The 23,532-nt window shown below is 22.5% G+C and overlaps 2 protein-coding genes across 2 annotated transcripts; one reads left to right on the top strand and one right to left on the bottom strand.

Moving 5' to 3' along the window:
- The first annotated feature begins 12,833 nt into the window (after nt 1-12,833).
- Nucleotides 12,834-20,643, top strand: LOC107965706. The gene is made up of 3 exons (XM_016917136.2): nt 12,834-13,072; nt 19,986-20,117; nt 20,232-20,643. The coding sequence occupies exons 1-3, from the start codon at nt 12,964-12,966 to the stop codon at nt 20,258-20,260; spliced, it is 270 nt and encodes an 89-aa protein (XP_016772625.1). The 5' UTR covers nt 12,834-12,963; the 3' UTR covers nt 20,261-20,643.
- Nucleotides 20,644-20,709: 66 nt separating this feature from the next.
- LOC726816 (ruvB-like 2) lies at nt 20,710-23,097 on the bottom strand. The gene is made up of 7 exons (XM_006557748.3): nt 22,950-23,097; nt 22,448-22,561; nt 21,941-22,375; nt 21,401-21,833; nt 21,054-21,322; nt 20,876-20,981; nt 20,710-20,794 (listed from the first exon to the last, which is right to left on the bottom strand). Exons 1-7 carry the CDS (start codon nt 22,953-22,955, stop codon nt 20,769-20,771), a joined length of 1,389 nt encoding a protein of 462 aa, XP_006557811.1. The 5' UTR covers nt 22,956-23,097; the 3' UTR covers nt 20,710-20,768.
- Between the last annotated feature and the right edge of the window lie 435 nt (nt 23,098-23,532).

Raw genomic sequence — 23,532 nt, forward strand, 5'->3', positions numbered from 1 at the left:
ATGTGCTTTGTATGTTATGTTATTTAAAGATAATTGTAAGAATGCATAGGATATTCATTATATCAATATATTCATTTTTAATTATTATATAATTTTTATTATATAATTTATTATAATTTGAAATTCTATTAAGCAACTCATAGATTCATGAAACGTTATATTAAATAGTTTTTTAATATATTTTTAAAAATTATTATTTCAATTATTATTAATAATTATTATCAATAATAGAATGTTTTATATATGTAAATAGAAATAAATAGAAATAAAATGTTAAGTATTAAATATATTTTTAATTTATATTGTATTCTAAAAAATAAAAAATTCTGTTTATGTATGCATATTGATTGTAAAAATCAAAATTTGCTATTAATCATATTCTCTTCAGTTTGAAAAAAATTTATTTCTTGGCATTATTTACCTAAGAACGCTTCAAATATAATTAACACTATCTTTTTACACCTTACGCTTCTTTCCATATTAATTTCACTGTTCTCTTTTTCCTTTTCACACATTTGCTGATTTATAAGTGCGACGAGTGCTTCCTTCTATCTCTGTCAAATCATTCCCCTACGAGCACTTCGAACACTCATAGGGGAATGACTGTGTTCGGTTATTTGTCAGGGATACACGTAATTGCGCGCACGCGTGCTTCCAGCTTTGAAAATCTACATACGTCACTCTATCCGTCTCTCTTCTCCCTTCTTCTCCATCTCCTTTCTCCCCTCTTCCTTTCGTTCCGTACATTTGTCTCGCCGCAACATGTGCGTACCTCCTTTTTAACCACCCTTCCAAGCATTCTGGCCTTAACTCCAGTCTCACGCGCCTCATGATGCAACAGATTGTGATTATATCGTGCAAATTATCAACCCTAGGGGGTATATCAAGCGGAATATCAACCACAAAACATCATATAACTTAGAATAGTCTAATTGCGAAATGTTGTACGGTCGATTTATTAATACTAGAACAACCTAACCTAGTCAAATTGATATTGATATTTCAAAATTTTTATTTTTTTATATTACTGAATTTGCACTCCAGTCTGAATTTTATTTATGAAAACGAAATTTATGTCAATTAAGTGAACAATTAAGTGAACTCTAAATGAACTATTATTTGAATTAATATTAAACATTATTAAACAAAAATGTAAGTAATATAATTAATTATTATTAATTTATTAGATTAATTATTATGTAATTCAAGAAATTAGTTAAATGTATTATCAAATCTATTTATGTAAATGTGAAACGAAAAGTTAAGTAGTGAAATAATGAACAAGCATTCGATATTATATGAATTTGGTTATATAAATTACTTATTCTCCAATTTTATATAAATATTTTAAAATTTTACTATTAAGAATATACAGGTATTTTTTGTACATATATTCATACATACATTATTTATACATACATTATGTAATATGTATATATACATTTAATTAATTTTATAATAACACTTTAATTTTAAATATTTTAATTATTTGCATAATATATTAAATTTTAGCTACATATTATAGATATATTATAGGTTAATGGTTTTAATTAAATAAAAGACTTTCGGTTTCCTGTGAGCGATCGTTGATCGATTTTGTGGTGATTTTAGGTTTTTGCCTGGTTGGTTATGCGAAAATTGATTTTCTATTTGACGACACGCGTGACCGTGCGTCACGCGATTAACAGCTTTGCGAGTATATTATGCTGTTCAAAAATATTAGGATACTTGCTATTTTAAGATATTGCGTATTTTTCAATATTTATAAATTTTATTATGAATTATCTAACTTAAGTTAATAAATTTATTACAAATAATTTAAATTTAAATACGAATAATTATTAATTATTCATATATTTTGTTCAAAAAAATTATGACATTTTTATTGAAATGCTGAAATTAACGAGGTCAATATACATACAATATATTGATACACAAGAAATAAGATTCTTCTTTTGTATTTTGTGCAAATAAATATTTTGAAATATAATATGATATTATATCATATAAAACTCGATGGCGTTTTATTATATGTCATTGCAATCCAAATACAAGAAATTCGTGTGCGTGAATTAAAAAATTGCAGCATTTAAATCATAAAATTAAATACGTAATATATTGTTATATAGGATAAGAATATAAATTATTGTACCTATTAAAATTGATATAAATTTTTATTAAATCAAAAATTAAATCAGATCCACGATTTTTCTTAAAAATTTCCTTTAAATTAAAAATATTAAAATTTGGTATAGTTTCAATTTTGTAGCATCAGTTGAACTTGTAGCACTATAATTCTCTACTTACTATATAATAATTATTATTATTTGAAATATTATTTCAGATAATATTATTTTAAACATATCTAAATCGGTAAATTTATATAATATAATTTTATATAATAATAATTTTATAATAATTTCATCTTATTTTTAACTTATTTTAATTTATTAATTCATTTTCATTTATTTTTAGTTTAATTTATTCGTATTTTATTTTCCTTTTTTATTTTCTTTTATAATACCTATAATATTTTTCTCATTTTATTTTGTTTAAAATCAATGAACGAACCAGTAAAGCAATATTACCTTTTATGATATCACAAATAATAAATTCCATCGATACGACGTATTTATACGAATCAATCGAAGCAACAACGTTTATGGGTCATACACCTTTGATATTTTACTCGGTCATGACGTAGCGCGACATACCTAGATTCGACCATTCCTTATGGATTTTACACGAATGTGCACTCAACGAGGCACAATGGCCACCCCCCAACCAATGACTAAGCCGCATTTCCGGGATATAGGAGATCTATTCTCGATGTCAGTTCGCCTAGTGGTCTCGTGCCACCATGTCGTTCTCTTGACAACCGTGTGATTAATGAACGGGTATCACGGTAAAAATCCTCGATCTACGAGTTCTATAAGAGGGGAAAAAAAAGATCGACAAATTTTTAATCTTTTCCATTCTCTTTTCTTTCAGTTCAATTTCGATTTATTGCCCCTTATTCTCGAATATTACATTTTCGTTTTTAATTTTTAATATTTTTTAATTCGATCATATCAATCCATATTAAATTTAGATATAAATGATCTTATTATCTTTAGATAAATATAAATTTCTAAAATCACATTCATTTGCAAATTATTTTTATACTATTGATCTTATTACTTTATTTTATTTTATTTTATAAATTTATGTAATTTGTATTTTTGAAAATTCATTTCAATTTAGTGAAATCTGAAAAAACGAAATTCTGGCAATGTCTGTGTTCTATATTTTCAAACGTAATGGAAACCAATATTGAGGAATTTCTCTTAATTAATATTCGTCGCGAACGAATTAACATTCGAATTACCAATTTCTATCGCAATGAAAACCAAAAAAATCCCGTGAAAAGTCGTCTCGTCCATTTTAATATGAGATATAGACTGTTCACTCGTTGATATGATTTAGCGGCTGTCAAGCTTGAATTTTCTGAATACATATACAGTGTTAATATATTCATGGAATATATTTAAGAAGTCTTAGAAATAGTTTAAAACAAATAATTTATTTGTATAAAAATACGATTTGGATTATTTATTATTTCATTATTTTTATAATTTATTATTATTTATTATTTATTAAATTGTATAAATAGAAATGCGCGAAAATATCAAAAATATCGGATCGAGATTCGATGTTCGAGACAGGTTAGATTGAATTGAATTGCGAAATTTGAAAATGTCGATATTTCCGAGGATTTCAAAAAAAAATTATTATTAAAAATGAGATTTCTCACGCTTTTAGAATTCTGAATAATTATAAAATTATAAAAAATAGAATATAAAGCAAAAATAATAATCAAATATATGAAGATAGATATAAATAATATTTTTTTATTTATATAAAATTTAATTTGCTTCTTTAATTTAATTTTATAACTATAGTCTCGAAATTAAAATTGAAGTTTTCAATTATATATTTATTATATGGAATTTTATATCAACATTTTTATTTATACATTCTTTATAATTTTCATATAAAAATAATAATTTGATATCGTTGACACTTGTACTCTTGATTTATTTATTAATTATTTATTATTTATTTATTAAATTACCTGAAAATATAACTGTATTCTTTTCCTGATGTAAGTATTTGTTTAATTATAATTTAATAAATAAATCTCAATCAACATATTTAAATAATTATTATATTTGTTTTAGCTTAAAAATTCAAAACTATTTCACAAATATATTAATACTCTGTATATAAATTTCTATGCAATTCATTCGCTTAGAACTATCGTATGATTCGTGCGTCTAGAGATATAACCAAACATCGTAACGAATTCTCGTACGACTGACTAAAATCAATATCAAGATGTTTTTTTATCTTGTACGAGTGGTAAAGTTGTCAAGTTTGGCCAGTAGTTGGTAATTTTGCTATAGTTGATAGACAATTCTCTAGCATTCGTTATTGGAGACATCGGAAAATTGAGTAATCAATATGTATAGTTCATTATACTTCAACCATTTTTATTCAGTTTTTCTTATAGTTCTATATGTTCACACATTTCGTGTCACGTGAGTCAATACTGATTAAAATTATGAAATATTTTTTAATATCTGTTTATATAAAATTATTATATATATATAATTACGTATATTAGAACATTAGTACTATAGACCGCCGATATTTTGTGCTGGCGCTGTAATCACTTTCGATCTGAAATATCGATTAGTATAAGCATTGGCTTTTTGTTGTAAGAAACACTCACTTTCATTTTAATTAAATAATTGTACAATTTATAAAAAAAAATACTATCTGATAATTATACTTCAGATAGAATAATAATTCTAATAATAATATATTTTTTGACATAGAAATTTTAATTATTTGAGCTAAAAAATAGAAAATAATATAAAGTTGCACAGGTATAAAATAACCTTATTTCTAAATTTATATGTTTATGCTTAATATAAATTATAAATTATAAAAAAAACTATCAATTACACAAATCTTTATCAATATTAATATTCATTAATTATTATCAATGAATGATTTTATTTAAATATATTATTAATATTAAACAAATTTTCGTTTGTATTTATATTGCATTTTTTTACATTAAACGTTTCTTATTACAATAATAATTTTTATTTATATTGTAACCATTATAGAACATTTTATTTAATAAACTAATAAATTTATAATATATTGATAATTCATATGACGGATAAAATCATATCTTAGCTTGACAAAGAATGTATTAATATATTCATAGTTTTGATTTCAGGAGTTAAAATAAAATACAAGAATATGCTTTAAATAAAGCGAGATGTATGATAAATAAAACTATTTCACTTTATCTCTATCTCGCTTCATTTAATATAAACTTTAATTGTTTATAGTTTTATAAATTTTATGCATTTTCTGATAAATAAAACGTCTGATTCTGAACTGATTATGCGGATATTATTGTATATGGTATTTTTATGATATTTTTTTCGTCGTATTTTATTCATCGTATTTTAGATTTTATTTAGTGCACTGTTTCGTGAATAAATTCCATATTCAAAAATAGCATTCGATCGTTTTAAAATTATTTTGGATAAAAATATCGATTCTGTTATCGAACTCTTATCTATGTTGTTTTCACTTCCGTATTAAGCTGTTACAAATTTGCGTATCGTATACCGAAAGAACGCGATAAAATATACGATTGCTTTTAAAATCGTAAAAATAAAAATAAATCTCGTTTCGAATTGCTATTATATCTTTTTTACGATCGATTGCATATATTGACAACTGATATTGCATGAAATGAAAGAATAAAATAAAATATATAAAATTAATATTAATTTTAAAATTATTGTTTTTCATCCATGATAACTATAATATTATTAATTTTTCTTTAAATAATATAAATGTCACAATCTTATTATCCTAAATTTTATTTTTTCTCATTTAAATTCTAAAAATTTTAAATTTTAAACTTTCAGAGTTGACAGTCATATAATAAAGAGAAAGTGAACTTAGATATCCTGTCTGCTATTATACGACTATATCACATGATCATTCTATTCATAAATAATGACAATAACATTAGAAATTTAACTTATTCTTTTTTTATTATATATAATTTATTAAATTTTTTTATATAAATAATAAATAATAAAAATAGTTTTACTTTGATATAATTAGAAATAAATAAATTAATAAAGTTTTTTTATGTGAAATGGAAAAACAAGATGTAACGCATCAATTGGTTATTTATAATTAGAATTTTATATCTTTTTTTTTTCATATAAAAAAAAGATGTAATGATTTCCACATGCACATTCAGGGATAACGCGCGTACATCACATCGTAAGTTAATATAGTTACCGAATGAATCATTCGTCTCTTCGATCCCATTCGATCCCCTCGCTTCCCTTTAATAGAGAAAAGCGAAGATTCAAGGGATGTAGATAAAGACTAACCAACGAAACGGAACATTTATTTGTGGAACCATACTATACATGTTTGTTGGAATTATATTATACGTGACTCTGTCACTACCCATCGTAATGTCTCCTTTTTCTTCATCGAGGGTTAGTATAACTACGATCCATATTCTCTGTTGATACAACGTGTTCCATTTTCTGAGAAGTTGGATATGTTGTTAATATAATATTGTTATTCTACTAGAATAAACAATCCATTTAAGAAATATTTAATATTTTAGTTGTTTTTTAATAATTTAAGAAATTTTTTATTTTTTTTGTTTCTTTTACATTAAGCTTTGTGATAAATGGATATTGCTTTATTATTTTTTTATTACTGAAACAAAAATTTAATTTTGAGTTATTATTCATATGAGATTTCTTTATTTTAATTTTATATTTTATTTAAATTTTTTAATTTTAATTTTAATTATATATTTTAATATGTAATAATTTAATATCTGATTTTTTGATGTTTTTATTTAAAATTTCTTATTGTTTTAAAACTTTTGGACAGTAATTAATTGAAAATTAATTTCTCTCTCAGAAAAATTTTTTGTGGATAAAAAAATTGCTCCAATAACGCATTATGTATTTATATACATAAGTTTTCTTTAAAAACAAAATTTTTAAGTTAGATAAATTTCTTTGCAAGATAATATTTGAATATTTTTAAGTTTTTGTACATATAAGATATATTTATAATTATGTACATATATTAATATATTCGTGGAAGATCGAAGATAACAATTGTTATATATTTATAATATATATTTAATATAAAATAAATTTTATAAAAATTTTATAAATTATCAATACATAATTAATACATAATAAATATATATTTATTTATTTCATATTTATAATATATTTGTAAAATCAATTAAATATTAAAATCAATTAAATCAATAAATATTATTTTATATAAATATATAAAAACAAATCCTTAAAAATAAACTTTTTTTTCAAATTAATCCTATTTAACACAATTAAGAGAATATTTTTTTATTTTTAAATGTTCATCATTATATTTTTAAAATCATCACCATTTAACAAAATTAGAAACCCGATTTTTTAAAGGAAGAAATCTTGGTCAAATTTTAAAAAAAATTATTCAAAATGAAATAAAAAATGAAAATCAGTATTTGAAATCGAAAATTCATGTATCACATATCAAATTGATTGTAAAAAAGTGATAGATCGATCGAAAAGCCGTATATTATTTTTTCTATTTTGAGCTGTTTAAAAAAGGGTATGACGTCACGATTTCACAGATCATTTGCCTGCTCGTTCCTGACGTCCCTATCACGCGCACTCTTCTGATTCGCCGCTGGCACCACCTCTATAAGGCCGGAGGAATAATTTCGGCTCGTGTATTTCAACCGACACAAGAACAACCTGTCACCATGAGGCGAATAGATTATAGCAAAACCCGGATGTGTTACTGTACACGTTTCACTCTCCATATTCTACTCCAGCAAATAATTCTGGCCAATTTGTTGCTCTAAATTTTTTATCGTCATGTTCAATTTAACCTTAAGAATTGTTCAGATCAAATTACTTGAATTTTATTTAAGTTATTTTTTTATCAATATAAATTTGTTATTTATCTTATTCAGATTAATCAAGTTACTTGAATTCAAAAAAACTGGATTAACGAATACAATGAATATAGTAGTATAATCGAGAACATATCCGAAGAGGTTATGTATTTCTGAGAATCATTGACAGTTTCTTTTTTAATTTCATTTGCTTTATTATACTTTTATTAAGGGAAATGAAAAAAAAAATATTTTTTATAAATAAATTAGAGTGTTCTATTATATTTGAAATTTTTAAAGATATGTACATGTTAAAAATTCTGAGTTCTTGTTTTAAATATTGATGAATATAATTCCGTAACAATTAAATGAACGGAAAATATGATTATTGAAAGTAATTTAAAGTATTTAAAGTATTTAATATAGATTTCAATTTTTTTACACTGTTTAAAATTGTTATGAATTTTTAAAATTATCAAATGTTTTTGATAAGAATAATATCAAAAGCATAATAATAGTTCAACTCTGTCCATATATACGATAAATTACTCGAAAGCTTATATGAAATAGAATATGGAATCACTACCTAATGGCATTGTTTTGCACTAGTAATGTTCGTTACAAATTCCTTTTTACTTTCAAATGAAGTGCTTGTGAAGTAGCTTTAGTAGGTGTGGCAAATAATTTGAATGAAAAATCGCTAAAAAAAATATTGATGATAAATGATTGTCATTATATGTCAGTACAATACAAAATGTATTTAATAGAGAAAAAAAATACCTTATAGCTATGCATAATTAATAGAGAACTTTATTTTCTATATTAATATTAAATTATATTATACTTATAATATTGATTTTTTATAGTAATATTTTAGCTATACAATATAAATTTAATCCAAAAATTTTTAAGATGTTATTACAAGTTTTTTATTGATATTATCAATTTCATTAGTTTTTTACAGTTTTTTTATTTGCTATAAATTTATTATATGATTTTTGTTTTTAGCAAATTTTTTATTTTTTACTATATAAAAATTATTTTATTAATTATTTTATTAATAATTTTCAATACTTTTTATTTCAAATATATTTAATTAAAATAACTCAGAATAAAAATATTATTATACAAGATATTATATATTTATGATTGATCTTTGAAAGATCGATTTTAGATTATTAGATTATTAAATTATAAGCATTAGATGAAGCGAGATAAAAATAGAACTATCATTTTATCTTTATCTCAATTGATATTTTTCCATACCATTTTTATATTTTATATCTAAAATTAAAAAATCTTCCTTCAAAAATCATTTACAAATATCCTAATACTTTATATATGCCATATATATATATATTTTATATAATTCATTCTATATTCAAGTATATTCTATATTCAAGTAATAGATTATTTAAACAATTGAAACTTTGATAATTAATGTTTTATTATAATTGTAAAATTCTAAACTTTTCACGGCCAAACATTATCAACCACTGGTGGCGCCGCCATGTGAATAGAGTGAATAGCATAGCGATCCAAATAAAAGCCATGGCCGTTCCACCTCCAATCTCTGGATCCTTTCACTTTTTAACCCAGTTCTCATTGTTCCGACAGTTCACTGCACTGCTGTCACGAGCGTTTCGACTACCGAACCAATCTATTGTAATTAACGTTACAATGTCCATCGTTCTTTTGTTTTCTTTCTCGTTCGTTTCCTTCGATAATGCTCTTTCCCGCGGAATCTCGAATTTTTCTAGTTGGTATTTTCACGCGATGTGGTCAGGTATCTGCGTTGCGCAACCGAGATGTAGTTACGCGATCACAAACTAGATAGAAAGAAAAATGTTGGGAAGAAATATGCGTTAAATGTGCAAAATACTCGTCGATCAACTTTGTTTTTTTTTTCACAAGTTTCATGAATATCGAATTTTCTGATTTTATGTATAATCATTTTTTTTAAATTTAATTAAATTTAATTTTTGTAAAAAAAATATTAATCTATATTCTTAGTTTTGGATTCACTTTAATTTTAATTTCATAAAATTGTATGATAAAGAACGAATCTTTGTTTTTCATATAAATTTAAATAACTGAAACAAATTTTTATATTAACTTGTTTATATTAACTATAATCAAATCAAACTATGTTTATATTATTATGCCCAATAAAAATATGTTTATTTAAATATTAAAAACTTTTTATAAATTTTCGTTGATATATCATTTAATATATTCTTTAATTAGAAATTATTTGATCTAACTGACATACAACATACAAATAAATTCATTATATGTACAAAATTTTTGTTTCTTTTTAATAAATTTTTTCAGTGATACTATAAGTATTAAATAGAAAATATATGAATAAAAATACAATAAATTAAAATATAGTGAAATAGATTAATTTGTATAGCTCGATAATATGTAAAGTACAGAATTTAATTATATATAACCTAAAATTCAAAAACAATACAGTAATTAACATATAATAACTGTTTGACAGATTTCTTTTAATTTAATTAATATTTAGAATTTTTTAAATATTTTATAAAAAAAATTCTATTGATAGAAAAAATAATATAATATAGCATGTTTAAATTTGGAAAGTTAATAATTTTTATTCTTTTCCTATTAGAAACTAAAATATTACAAGTGAAGATTTTAGAAAGTCGTTTAATTATACGTATAAAAAACGAGATTCATGCTGCTATTTTTAACTACGGAATATTTATTTAAATAATGGCTATTCGATTCGTAGTTATTTTATTTATCAATAATGATAAATACAAGAGATAATAGTATATAATTCGACAAATTACAAAAATATAAAATAATGTATATATGAAATACATATTATCTCAGAAAAGATCAAAAATATTACATATATATTGTTTTTTTTAATTAAAATATCTTATGTAATATTTCGAAACATTTTTGAAAAATTAAATTATATTATTTCTAAATCTTTAAGAAAGAAACAATTTTTCTAATTTGACTTAAAAGTGAAGACTAATAAAACTTCAACATATTTCAAAATATTTTGAAAAATGAAGAAATTTATTATTATATAGAACATTTTAATTAATAATTATAATAAATATTGTTTATAATAATTAATAAATATATATATATTTTTAATATATGCATCATGTCATGTATATATATATATATATATATATATATGAATGAATATATTCATTTGAAAGTATCATGAAAAATATTATGAAAGAATTTAAACTATATTTTATATGGAAATTCACTTAATCTCAAAAAATTCTAATTTTTATAAAAACCTCTTTAAAACTTTCTTAACTTTACCTCCTTAAAATATTTTAGTAAGGAAAAGAAAAAGAAATTGTTCCATATTTCCAATTCATTATACTTTATTCATATTTAAAGTTTTATTAAAAATAAAAAATTGTTCATTTCAAACATTTCATTAAAAAATAAATCAAATATTTTCATGAGCTACATGTATCTATATAAAATATCATTAATTAGATTATTATATTTTATATTTATTTATAATATACTTCATAACCTCATAACCTCACATATTTGTTTCTAAATGTCAGCTATAGAATGTAATGTATTTTTTTCAAGCCGAGAGAAAGAGGTAAAAAAACTACATATACAAATATTAAGACTCGTAGAATTTCCTATATAACATTTCTTATTAATATTTAACGAAAAATATCATAAAATGCTCATCGTAGTTTATTTCCAGAGAAAAAGGATGAATTAATAGTAAAAGAGAGAAAAGGAAGGCGATTAGGGAAGATTTACAAAGGTGCGTCAAGGATTCGAATTAATCATTGCTAATGTTTGTCACTTATCCATCCATTCCATCTAATTGGTACATATTTTTTTTACGTATCCTTGTATTATATTGTCATTAAGTATAATTCAGTGCAGAATTGAGCACTGGCGAAATAAATTCTCATTTAAATATAATTTTTATTTTATTCTTTATTAGTTATATATTTTTATTAATATTATTTAAATAATTATTATTTGAAGGACGAATTATTTTAACATTTTTTATTTTATTTGGTATTTAAGTATTTGTTATTTAATTATAAAATTATAAAAATATAAAAATAATTTTAACGTTTTTATTTAAATTTTTTTATTTAAATTTAAGTATAATTGTTTTTGATTATTATATGCATATGAGGTGAATATATTCTTTGTATATAATGAATATTTATTATTTATTTTCTATTATAATTTAAAACAATTAAAAAATATTAATTATTATATTAATTTGATAAATAAATGATATGAAAATAGTTTATTTTTCAAATAATTTTTTAAGATTTATTTGCAAATACATATATTTCAAAACTATATATTCAAAAGTAAAATAACAAATAAAATTTTCATTTTTCTTATTTTATAATTATAAAATTATTTTAATCAAAATTGCTAATATTTTTCGGTGAAAACGATAATATAACAATAAAAAATAACACAATATTCAGATAATTTTCAATAACAAAAATAATACGCATATGTCTCTAGAAATTTAATATATGCATCATAAAATTTAATATACACAAACACTTTTTTTCCTATCTCATTCGCACAATTAAAAAAAATCTTCACAAGTCTCAATAGATATCTCTTAACGCCCGAAATTGTACAAACGCCCTCTTTGACCAAATTTCTCAATTTTAAAATGAAAATCTGCATTTCCGTTCGACCGGAGTCACGGAACTCTGGTGCAATAGGAATCCAAAGCAATCGAGTAGCAAGAGAACGGCAATTCTGTTGTTTATTCGCGGCTTTCCCCACTCGTGGCAAGTGTTTTCACCTCTTTAGTCTTTGCTCGGCGTAGTGCCGGCCCAAACATCGCCAAGACAAGCGACGAGACTTTGTTCTCTTCGATCGGGCCGCGCTCTTTACCGGAAACACTATCCATCCTCCCGCGGACCATGTCGCGACTTTTCATCTTTTTTCTCGCTTGTCTCCTCGTGACCATTGCTATCTCGTACGCAAAACCGACGATCTATAAAAGGAATCAAGACAATGTGTTCGAACCAGGTGAGCAAATGTAACGTATATTAGTATTTCTAATTTGAAATTGAAATTCCAACAATTGTATCCTTTATTGTTATTTCTGGTTGACATTCGCTTTGGAATAAATCCTAATATATTATATTATATTGTATTGTTGTAATAGTTTTTTTGTGACGTGGAAAAATGTTCGATTTTGAATGTTGAAGAAAAAAATAAAAATTTCACAATATTTTTTTAGCAGATTCGTTTCCTATTTTAATTTTTCTAGTGACGAAAGAATTTCTTTATCACTTTGCTTTATTTCCATCTCTCCATCTAAACTTAAATTGCTTATAATTTAATAAATAAGCTTGATCAATATATTTTATATATTTCGTATATTCATTTTCATGTTTGTTTTAGCTTCTCTAGAATTGATTCAAATATATTTAATCTACTAACATTTTTTGTAATATAATTTATTATATATATATATACTACATAATGATAATAATTTTAAATTATTTTTTTTTTATATCACATTAATTAATTAATTCTTATATGTTTTATTGTATTTTGACGTTTTAAAAATCGCAATAATATTTTTTAATGAATTTTATATTTCGTTTGACTTTTTGTCAAGAGTTTCATCGATTCTTCGTAATGAGACTTTCGTTTCATAAAAGTGCTCCTTGCCTGAACGAATCTCAGAAAGCGGGAGATAACGAGTCGAATAAGACGCTTCTTAAAAAAAAAAAAAAAATCGAAAGTTTCGGTTTCTCTTTTTCCGATCTCGACAGAGATCGAGGTCTTGGTCGCACGCGAGCATCTGGCCGCAGAAAAGCTTTCACCTTAATTGTTGCTACGCTACATAGATACCGAGATGCGCCTTGACCTCCCTTTTCGTACCGATAAATCTCCTTTTTTCCCCTTTTCGCATGTTTTCCGCTTTACAAACGCTTATGCGAATCTTGACGAACAGGCGTAACTTGTTGATCTATCGTGATGACTAATTCGTGTAGAATTTTTTTCCTTCTTAGTCAGAGCAAATAGATGACAACATTGAATGGAAAAATGATGGCATTAGAGTAGAACAAAAAAATTAAAATTTGAATGAAAAAATTTTTTTTTAGTCTTTTGAATCTTTAAAAAAAAAAAAATAGTTTCTGTAAAATTAATTTTTGAATATTTGTTGTATTTTAATATTATTTTAATAAAATATCAAACAATTTTTGAAATTTTAATATGGTATTATTGTTATAGATTTTTACAGAAATTGAAAATTTTTAGACTTATAACAAACAAAATATTGAAAATATTTACAAAATGATAATTTTGTTTAATTAAATTTATTCCAAATTTAATATGAATTTCTTCAAAATTTTTCATTACTTTTGTTGAATAAAAAATATTTATTGAAAGTAAAAATAAATGAAAATAATTTTTAAATTACTTTTAGCATCTTAAAAAAAATTTGATCAAATATTCTTTTGCTGTTTAATGTTATGAATAGCAAAAAAAAGGATTCTTACATTTGTAGCAATAGATCATATTATAATTGTCGCAATACAATCATTCATTTTTAATAATTTTTCAAACAATATCATTAAATTAATAAAGATAATCATTTTGGACAAAAGTTATTTAGTATTCAATTGATAAAAATTTATAATAAATGATGAAAAATTTATGTATCAATCGATACATTCTTGTACTTTTTTTTAATAGTATTAGTTAAAATAGTATTAATTAATCTCGTGTCGAAAATTTGATTGATTCATTGATTACATGTGCGATTGGAAGGATGATGACAAAAAAATTGAGAAATCGCGATTCATGGCCATGGTTTACCAAATAAAGGATGTCTTGAAATCTGAATTTTCTTAAGGTGACATTTGACAGGTGGGAATATAACGGAACAATGACGTCACTCGACGTGCACAACGTGGGCTTCGATTATAGCAAGGTTACAGGATCGGAGTAGATCTTATTCCCGATGCAATTCTTAGAGGGGATAAACATGTGTCTTGTGATTTGCTGCAGTTTGAGAGAGAGAGAGAGAGAGAGAGAGAGAGAGAGAGAGAGAGAGAGAGAGAGAGAGAGAGAGAGAGAGAGAGAGAAATCTACATATATCATATATTGTTATATATATGTTATATATATGTAGTATTGTTATATATATGTAATCAATAATATCCAATGATGTAATATAATATTTATTCGTCAATTACAAAAATATATGAACACATGAAATTCTAACCTAATTTAATTTTTATTGATTTAATTTTGACAATGTAAAAAAATGATAGTTAATGAAAGATGAAAAAGAAGTGAAAGTAGAAAGAGAAAGAATAGGAGAAAAAAATAATGGGAATAAATTATAAAATTAAATAAGAATAAGATATTTATAGTATTTATATTGTACATGTACATTAATACATAGCTTTGGAAGATCGATTGTAAACATAGTTAAGATTTTTTTATTAAATAATTAATTATTTAAGTTGATAAAATCATAAACAAGTTTAAATTTACATTAGAAATCAAAGAAAGTCATAGAATGAACAGATTTTTCGTCTTGTTTTATTTAAAATTGTTTATGAAACTAATAAATAATAAATAAATTTCAATTGATATTTTTGAAAATCAATTTTTGTGTTTTATTTTGGTTTCTAGAATCAATAAACACATTTTCCAAGGAAAGAAGATATTGCAATATATTAATATCTTTTATATATTGTTAGATATACAATAATATATATTATAATAATATATACATAATAATTAACTATAATTACTTATTATATAATATTACTTATAATTAATATTATTACATATTATATTATATTGCATATGTAACAATATATTATAAAGCAAAGTTATTTATTTTCTTATTTTATTTATTTACTTTATTATTTTTATTATTAGTTTATTATTTATTTTCTGTTTCTTTGTAAAATTTTTTCTAACAATTATTCCTTATAAACGAAATAAGTGAAATAAGCGAGCAATAAAGCAATAAAGTATATACTATCTAAATTTAATTGAATCATATACCATTTCTTTGATGACACTATAAAATTAACAAATATCGAATCGATTGTATTATATCTTTAAATCATATTTAAATAGGTTCATCACTATATTTTCCATTCATATTGATACTCAATGACGATATCTACTAAGATTGCTAGAGAAATTGCTTTTCTAAGAGAAAGTAATATATACACAGTTATTGAATTAAAATTCCTTCTGTTATTCTTCTTATTCTTTTCAAAAAAGAATGAAGTATAAGAGGAATAGCATTAATATCATGTCTTATGCTGTACTCAAATAGAAGTGGAAGAATATAACGAGTATACTATTGTACTAAAAAACTATTGTATATTAACTATTGTATTTTTTTTTTCATTTTTCCTATAGAACGAATTTTCAAAATTTGATCCAAAATTGGCAATCTTGAAAATAATATGTAACAATATGTAAGAAATGTAAATTCTTGATTCTTTAAGTATCAATTTAATTTTAAAAAATACTATTTTAATTTAATTTAAAAATTTTTTTTCAAATTATGCATTTAATTTAATTTTTGTATATTTATTATATTTGTATATAATATGCTAGTAAACGTTTAATAATAAATTATTTCATAAAATAAAAATTTATTTATTTCTATATTAATCTTAATTTATCTTAATTTTATCTTAATTAATCTTAATTATATAATAATTAATCTTAATTTATAGAAATAAATAAATTTTTATATGAAATAATTTATTTCAAAATTAATTTCAAGATTATATATTGCAAAATAAATACATAAATTCAAGAAATAACAATAAGAAAAAATCATTGTGTGATATTTTTCAAAATATTTAAAAAAATACAATAATAACTCAAAAAATTTATTTAATAATAATAACTTCAAGCTTTTTAACATAACACATGTAAATTTATTTACGAAATATTTTCTCAATTTAATTAATGAATTAGACATTAAATATATGAAGACATATGTATATTTATATACATTATATACATTATAAATATCCAAACATCTGTCGAATTGTACAAGAATATACATTTATTGAATAATTTAAATAAAATAAAAACTTTCATTAACAAAAAAATAATAAAATTAAAAAAATAATTAGCATATACAAAAAAATAAATTATTTATTGAAATAAATGGAATGAATTATATATTGGAATAAAAAATACAAAATTTTCTATTCATTAAAAAAATTCATTCAAAAAATTTAATTGGACAGTTCAGATAGCACTTTGCTTGATATTATCATTTATAAAATGATAAACAATGATAATATAATTTAAAATTTTAATTTATTTGTAAGAAATTAGAAATAAGAAAATAATAAAAAATATACTAAAAATATAACCATTTTATGTAGGATTGATAGATATTAATATGCCAATAACTAAACTATATTGAAATACGCACTATATTAAAATTTTTTTTCGTTGGAAGAATCGACTATTAAAAAATGCATCCATTTTTTTTCCTCAAATTATATTTTAATCTTTATTGCAAACAACATCGAATTTGTTTTTTATTAGTTTCGAAACTAATAGAAACTAATAATCGAACATAGAATATATAATATCTATATATATAGATATAGAAATATCTAGTCAGAGATTAATATTTAAGTGAGACAGAAAGCAAAGGTTCCATTGAGTTATTAAATCGTTAAGAAAATTTAGTTATCGGGCCATTAGTAACATCGAGTTTATTAGATTATTAGTAATATCGAGTTATCGGCTTCTTAATAGCACCGAAGAGTTCGATCGCTATTAATACAAAGTTGCGAGCCAATGATTAATATGTAATTAAAAGTCTAGTAAGAAATTGAAATAGCTTTTAACCGCTAGTACTTAGGATTGTTTGAATATAGCAATTGCACTTTTTAGGCTGAATTTACATTATTGTTTGTAGACAGTTCACAATCTATGTTTATCGATATTTTTATGAATAGCAAATAACATGCAACGAATTATTCGAATAAATATTCGAATGTTTGTGAATATTTTGCCAATGATATGTATTTTTATATTTATTTTTATAGATTTTCTTTGGTGATATCCATCTATAAATAAGTCCAATTTTAATATCAAAGAAATATTAAAATTATCAAAATCATTTTCATTTTATATGAAATTATAATGAAATATATATAATTTTAATAAATAAATCGACAAATTAAAGATTTTATCCATTTTGCTTTTTTTAATTAAAATATATTATCTAGCATTTTTTGATTTCTGAAAATATGTTATAATATTATGTTTCATTTCAAAAAATTTATATGAATTTTATTTAAAAGATTACTAAAGATTTAGAAATGATCTTTTTTAAATGATTTATTTTTAAAAAAAAATAATACAAGAAAAATAATTGAACTTTAAAATTTTCAAATATTTTAAAATGCTAGATAGAATTGAATTAACTTTGAAAATGCAGATTAACGCATTAAAATAGTATTTTAATAAAAAGACAAATATTTTTTTAAAAATCTCATAAAAAATAGTTAATAATAATAATAAATTAAAAGATAAACATAATTATTATCTTTTTTGTAAATGAAATTAGAAGTTTTTAAAAATATAATTGATAACTTATATATATATATACAAAACCTAACCTAATATATATATGATTTCACATTATGGCATTCTTCTGTGCACAACTTACAATTTTTCATTTTAAAATGGAAATTGATAGATTTTTTCTTTGAATAATTATTACTTAGACGATATTAAGCATCGATGTATCTTCTCATAATATTTTTCATCTAATAAATATTCACGTTATGAAAAGCGATAGCGAAAAACTTTTCGAATTATTGTTGATTGTCGTTGAAATTAAAATACAAACAAGAATTAAAAAAGCATAGTGATATACAAAATACAATCAGTCATACGAATCAGTGATTCGAAAAAATTTATTTATATTCTATAATATGCTGTTATAAGTGTTTTTGAATTTGTAACAAGTTGATTAGTTAATATAATGAACGAATAGTTAATTTTGGAATTAATTGGAATAAATATTGGAATTAAACAAAATTGATTTATTCAAAGAAATTAATATAGCGATTTTAAGCAAAAATATAATGCAGATTATATCGCATGAAAAATTTAAAAAATTTTATAATATTAATTGTATAAATATTAAATTGAGATAACTGAGCATATTATACAAATTAAGAAAATAATTGCATGATCTGAAACATTTCAATGTATTTGCCATTCAAATAGAATGATTTCTTGATTATATCAATTTATATATATATATAATATTCATTACTTCTAAATATCATTTAAATGAAAGTTTGCTTTAATTTCAAAGTTGTTTTTCTCTTGTGATTATCGAATTTATTTTTCTCTATTTTCCGTTAGCTTTAATTGGTAAAAAAAATTTCGTAGTAGCGTATTTCCTAAGTTATTATATTGAACTGCAATAATAAGAATTTGATTATGATTTTACAATAACAATTCAACAGATAGACATAATATAAAGATCTTAATAGTAAAATAATAAATAGTTCATTTCAGATTAAGTTATTATCTTGGCGATTTGATTTTCATTTGATTAATATTAATTTTTCAAACGAATAATTAAAATATCCTTCTATATATTTTTATAGATATTCAATGAATCAATAATTAATTATAAATTATCATAAAATTAAATTTATAAGAGAATATTTTCATTAATGATTTGAATTGCAGATGTGTTTATATGTTTTATAATTTTTTTCTATTTTTATATTATCAAGAGACATTTTCCTTATATTGAGATGATCGAACAATTGTACGATATTTTAATTCTTTTAAATATATAATAAAAATATCCAAAAATATTTAATTATATTATGAATCATCTAAAATTTGAAATAACGAAAAAAATTGTGATATTTTATCGATGTTATTTCAGTGATGATACCAGTTTCATCTACAGTAATTCCTCTTCCCGTCTATAAAATGGAATATGGTTTTGGATTTGTATCAAAAAATAAAAAAGCACAATCATCCTCCAAACCTGAAGATGGAGTTAAACTAATAACAAGTAAGTTAAATATATAAAAAATTATATATAATTATATATATATAAAATTATATATATATATATATTTGTACACATATGGCTAATGAAGAAAACAATAAATATTATTTGTTACAGTCAAGAAGAATCAAGACAAAAAAACATAAATCCATGAAAGTTATTATATGATTTTACGATGGTAAATCATAAAATTTGTCAATAATGAAGCAATATAAATTCATTATTGTTACATGATAATCTACATCAATTGTGCAAAAATTTCAAATAAATCTCGGATTTATTTTATATATGTGCGCGTGCGAGTGTGTGTACGACAGATTTTAAAAATTGCATTATGCAGTAATAAGTTTTCACACCAAAAATTAATTTACCTCGATAACTAATATTAATAATTTTTTTCAGTATGAATTTATATTAATTTTAATAAATGAAACAAAAATCAAATACTAAAAAGCCAAATTGTATTAACTAAAAACAAAATTTGTTAAGTTTTTGTATTTAATAAGAAATATAATGCATCGTTTTAATATTATGCTTACATATACTATATTTACCTACATCTATTTAATATTTCAAGAAAATATTATGAAAATAATAAGTAAAAAATTATAAACTTTTATTGAACATCCAAAATTTTTATTTATTTACCTATCGTTACGATATTTCCATTGGTTCTTCCGCTGAAATAAAAATAAATATATATAAAATATTATAATGGAGCACAATGTTATCATTTTCTTTTTTTTTTCAAATTTACTTACGTATTTCATTAAACATAAAGTCATCTTGATATTCTTTTAGGAATTGAGTAGATCTATTTTCATCGAGAAACAGTGAATAAACACGCTTCACATCATCAATATTGACCTGAAATTATATATTATTTAACAATATTCTTATTAATAATACAAAAATATACATAGAAATAAATATACTCACTTCTGTACTTTTTCTTCGTCGACTAACGAGAGAAGCAGTCGTAATCAATTGAATTGCATATCTTAATGACGTTTCCAGTGCGATTCTAGTAAGAACTGTTAAAGCATCATCCGCCATTTCACAATCTTCTTCTTCACATCTTATTTTTAAAATTTCTTTCAATTCTTTCTCTTGATAAGGACTCGTTGGAACAATAATCATACGATCCAACAAATCTATTGGAATACCATGTGGACTTTTGTAATTTGTTCCTCTGATTCTAGTAATACCTATACGAGAAGAATGCAATTTGCTAATTAATTTTATATTTAAAAGTAATATATGTATATAAAACTATATGTAAAAACCTCTATTTGTCGCCATAATAACGACTGGTGCCATTTCATTTTCGAGTGCTCGATTGAGAAATGAGAAGCATTCAATATCAAGCATATGAACTTCGTCGATGAATAAAACACCTGGAACGATTTCAGCTTTTCCTTCCTCACGCCATTCGGCAACTTTAGCATTTATTTGCTCTCGTACTTCTGATTTAATTTCTCCCGTGTCGCCAGAAAATAATGCCAAAAATCCATGGGTTCTACTATTTATAACATCAACTTCGTGTAAAGTTACTGTATGTACAACTTCCTTGCGTTTTTGTAATTCACCCTCAGGACATTGTACAAAACGAGTTTGAGAACCAGTTGCATCATAATCACGAGCTCTAGTAAATGATCTTCCCAATCTGTTTATTTTTCCTGTAGCTTTATCAATTGTGATCACATCTCCAGCTTGTACCTGAAATAACAAATCATTTTAAAAATTCCAAAAAATATTAAAATATTAAAATAAAAATTAAAATAAATATAAAAATAAAAAAACATTAATTCTTTATTCTTACTAACTTTTTCTTTCATCAAACTGTCAATCATTTTATTTCCTAAATCGTAAATTGTTTCCATCTCTGTTGTTTTTAATGTCAGTTTACCAACTTTAGCACCTACACCTGTAGCAGGTCTATCCACTTGAATTTCAACAACTTCACCTTCAATAATTTCTGTTTCTTCTTTAATTCTAACACCAATAGATTTTCTAATAGCTTGAGTCAGAGCTTCAGTTTTACTCATTTCTAAAGAATATATTTCAGAACCTGCCATTGAAGTAAATGGAGTATCCATTCCTAAAGCTTGTGCCATTCCCATAGCAATTGCAGTTTTTCCAGTACCAGGTTGGCCTGCCAATAATATAGCTCTACCTGCTATTTTACCATCTTTAATCATTTCAAGAACAACTCCTGCTGCTCTGCGAGCCATAAGCTGACCAACCATTCCTTGAGATACCTAAGCAATTATATATATAGTTTAATAAAAATAAATATTAAAATAATAATACTTAAAAATATAATATATTACATGACGAGGCTCCAAGCTATCATCCAAGCCTAAACCTCTAATATGAGAATGAGCTCCAATTCTTTCTATCCTTGTAATTTCACGAACTTCTTGAACTTTTGCAGCTCCAACAGCCTAAAATAAAAAAATAATTATGTCAATACATTATAGTAATATTTTATAATATTCAATATAAATAATACTACAAAAGCAAATACTGATCAAACAACAGTTGCTATGCCAACCTATTTATCTTAAATTTTATTCAAGATGAAATATAAGAATATTAAATATTATTTTATATTAAAATATAGCACAATATATTAAAATAAATAATAAGATAAACAAAAATATTTTTTACAGTTTTAATTAATTAATTTTTAAATAAAAAATGAATTTATTCTAGAAAGGTTATGCGGCAAAAATAAGATAAAGCATATTAATATGAATTTACTTATCAAATATAGTATATTAAAGTGAAATTAAATAATAAATACAATATTAATTTATAATAAATATTTACCGCCATGTTCACTGATTTTCCACGTGTTACACTATCAACAAATTGAAATATTTTAAACTACTTTAAAAATTCACAACTTCATGAATATGTACTAGAAAGGAAACTTATTACTGCATAGAATATAGAGACATCTAGAGAATAAGTTATGAACTAATAAAATGAATATGAAATTGTCGATTGTATGAAAAATAAGCGGTAAAAATTTAAATAGAAATAGCAAAGGAATAAGATTTTTTTTTATTTATAACTTTAAAATTAATGGAATTAATTCTTAAAATGTTTAATTACACTTATATTTTTAATATAATTTTGATATTATAAGAAATTTTAATTATATTTTAATTAATATTATAAATGTGATTATATAAATCAAAAAAATTCTTATGGAATTTATATAATCAATTATATTATAATCTTATTACAATAATTATATTATATTTTTCACAAATTTGTTAATTGTTTTATTATATTTAAAATTTGTGTTTATATAAATGGTATTAAAGAAATAATAAATTATGAATATGAACATTCACATTCAATAATTTGAATATTTCAAATTTTCTTCATGATTAAAATAAAGTTT

This window comes from Apis mellifera, linkage group LG16 (genome assembly GCF_003254395.2).
Source record: "Apis mellifera strain DH4 linkage group LG16, Amel_HAv3.1, whole genome shotgun sequence".
NCBI classification, from domain to species: domain Eukaryota; kingdom Metazoa; phylum Arthropoda; class Insecta; order Hymenoptera; family Apidae; genus Apis; species Apis mellifera.

What these genes read in the sequence shown, in the direction of transcription:
- LOC107965706 (XM_016917136.2), top strand. Translation starts at nt 12,964, where the DNA reads ATGTCGCGACTTTTCATCTTTTTTCTCGCTTGTCTCCTCGTGACCATT. An exon ending in AGACAATGTGTTCGAACCAG is followed by an intron (nt 13,073 to 19,985) that starts GTGAGCAAATGT and finishes ATGTTATTTCAG; the next exon opens with TGATGATACCAGTTTCATCT. An exon ending in TGGAGTTAAACTAATAACAA is followed by an intron (nt 20,118 to 20,231) that starts GTAAGTTAAATA and finishes TATTTGTTACAG; the next exon opens with TCAAGAAGAATCAAGACAAA.
- LOC726816 (XM_006557748.3), bottom strand. An exon ending in ACAGTTTGATGAAAGAAAAA is followed by an intron (nt 21,834 to 21,940) that starts GTTAGTAAGAAT and finishes TTGTTATTTCAG; the next exon opens with GTACAAGCTGGAGATGTGAT. An exon ending in CTTTATGTTTAATGAAATAC is followed by an intron (nt 20,795 to 20,875) that starts GTAAGTAAATTT and finishes TTTTTATTTCAG; the next exon opens with CGGAAGAACCAATGGAAATA.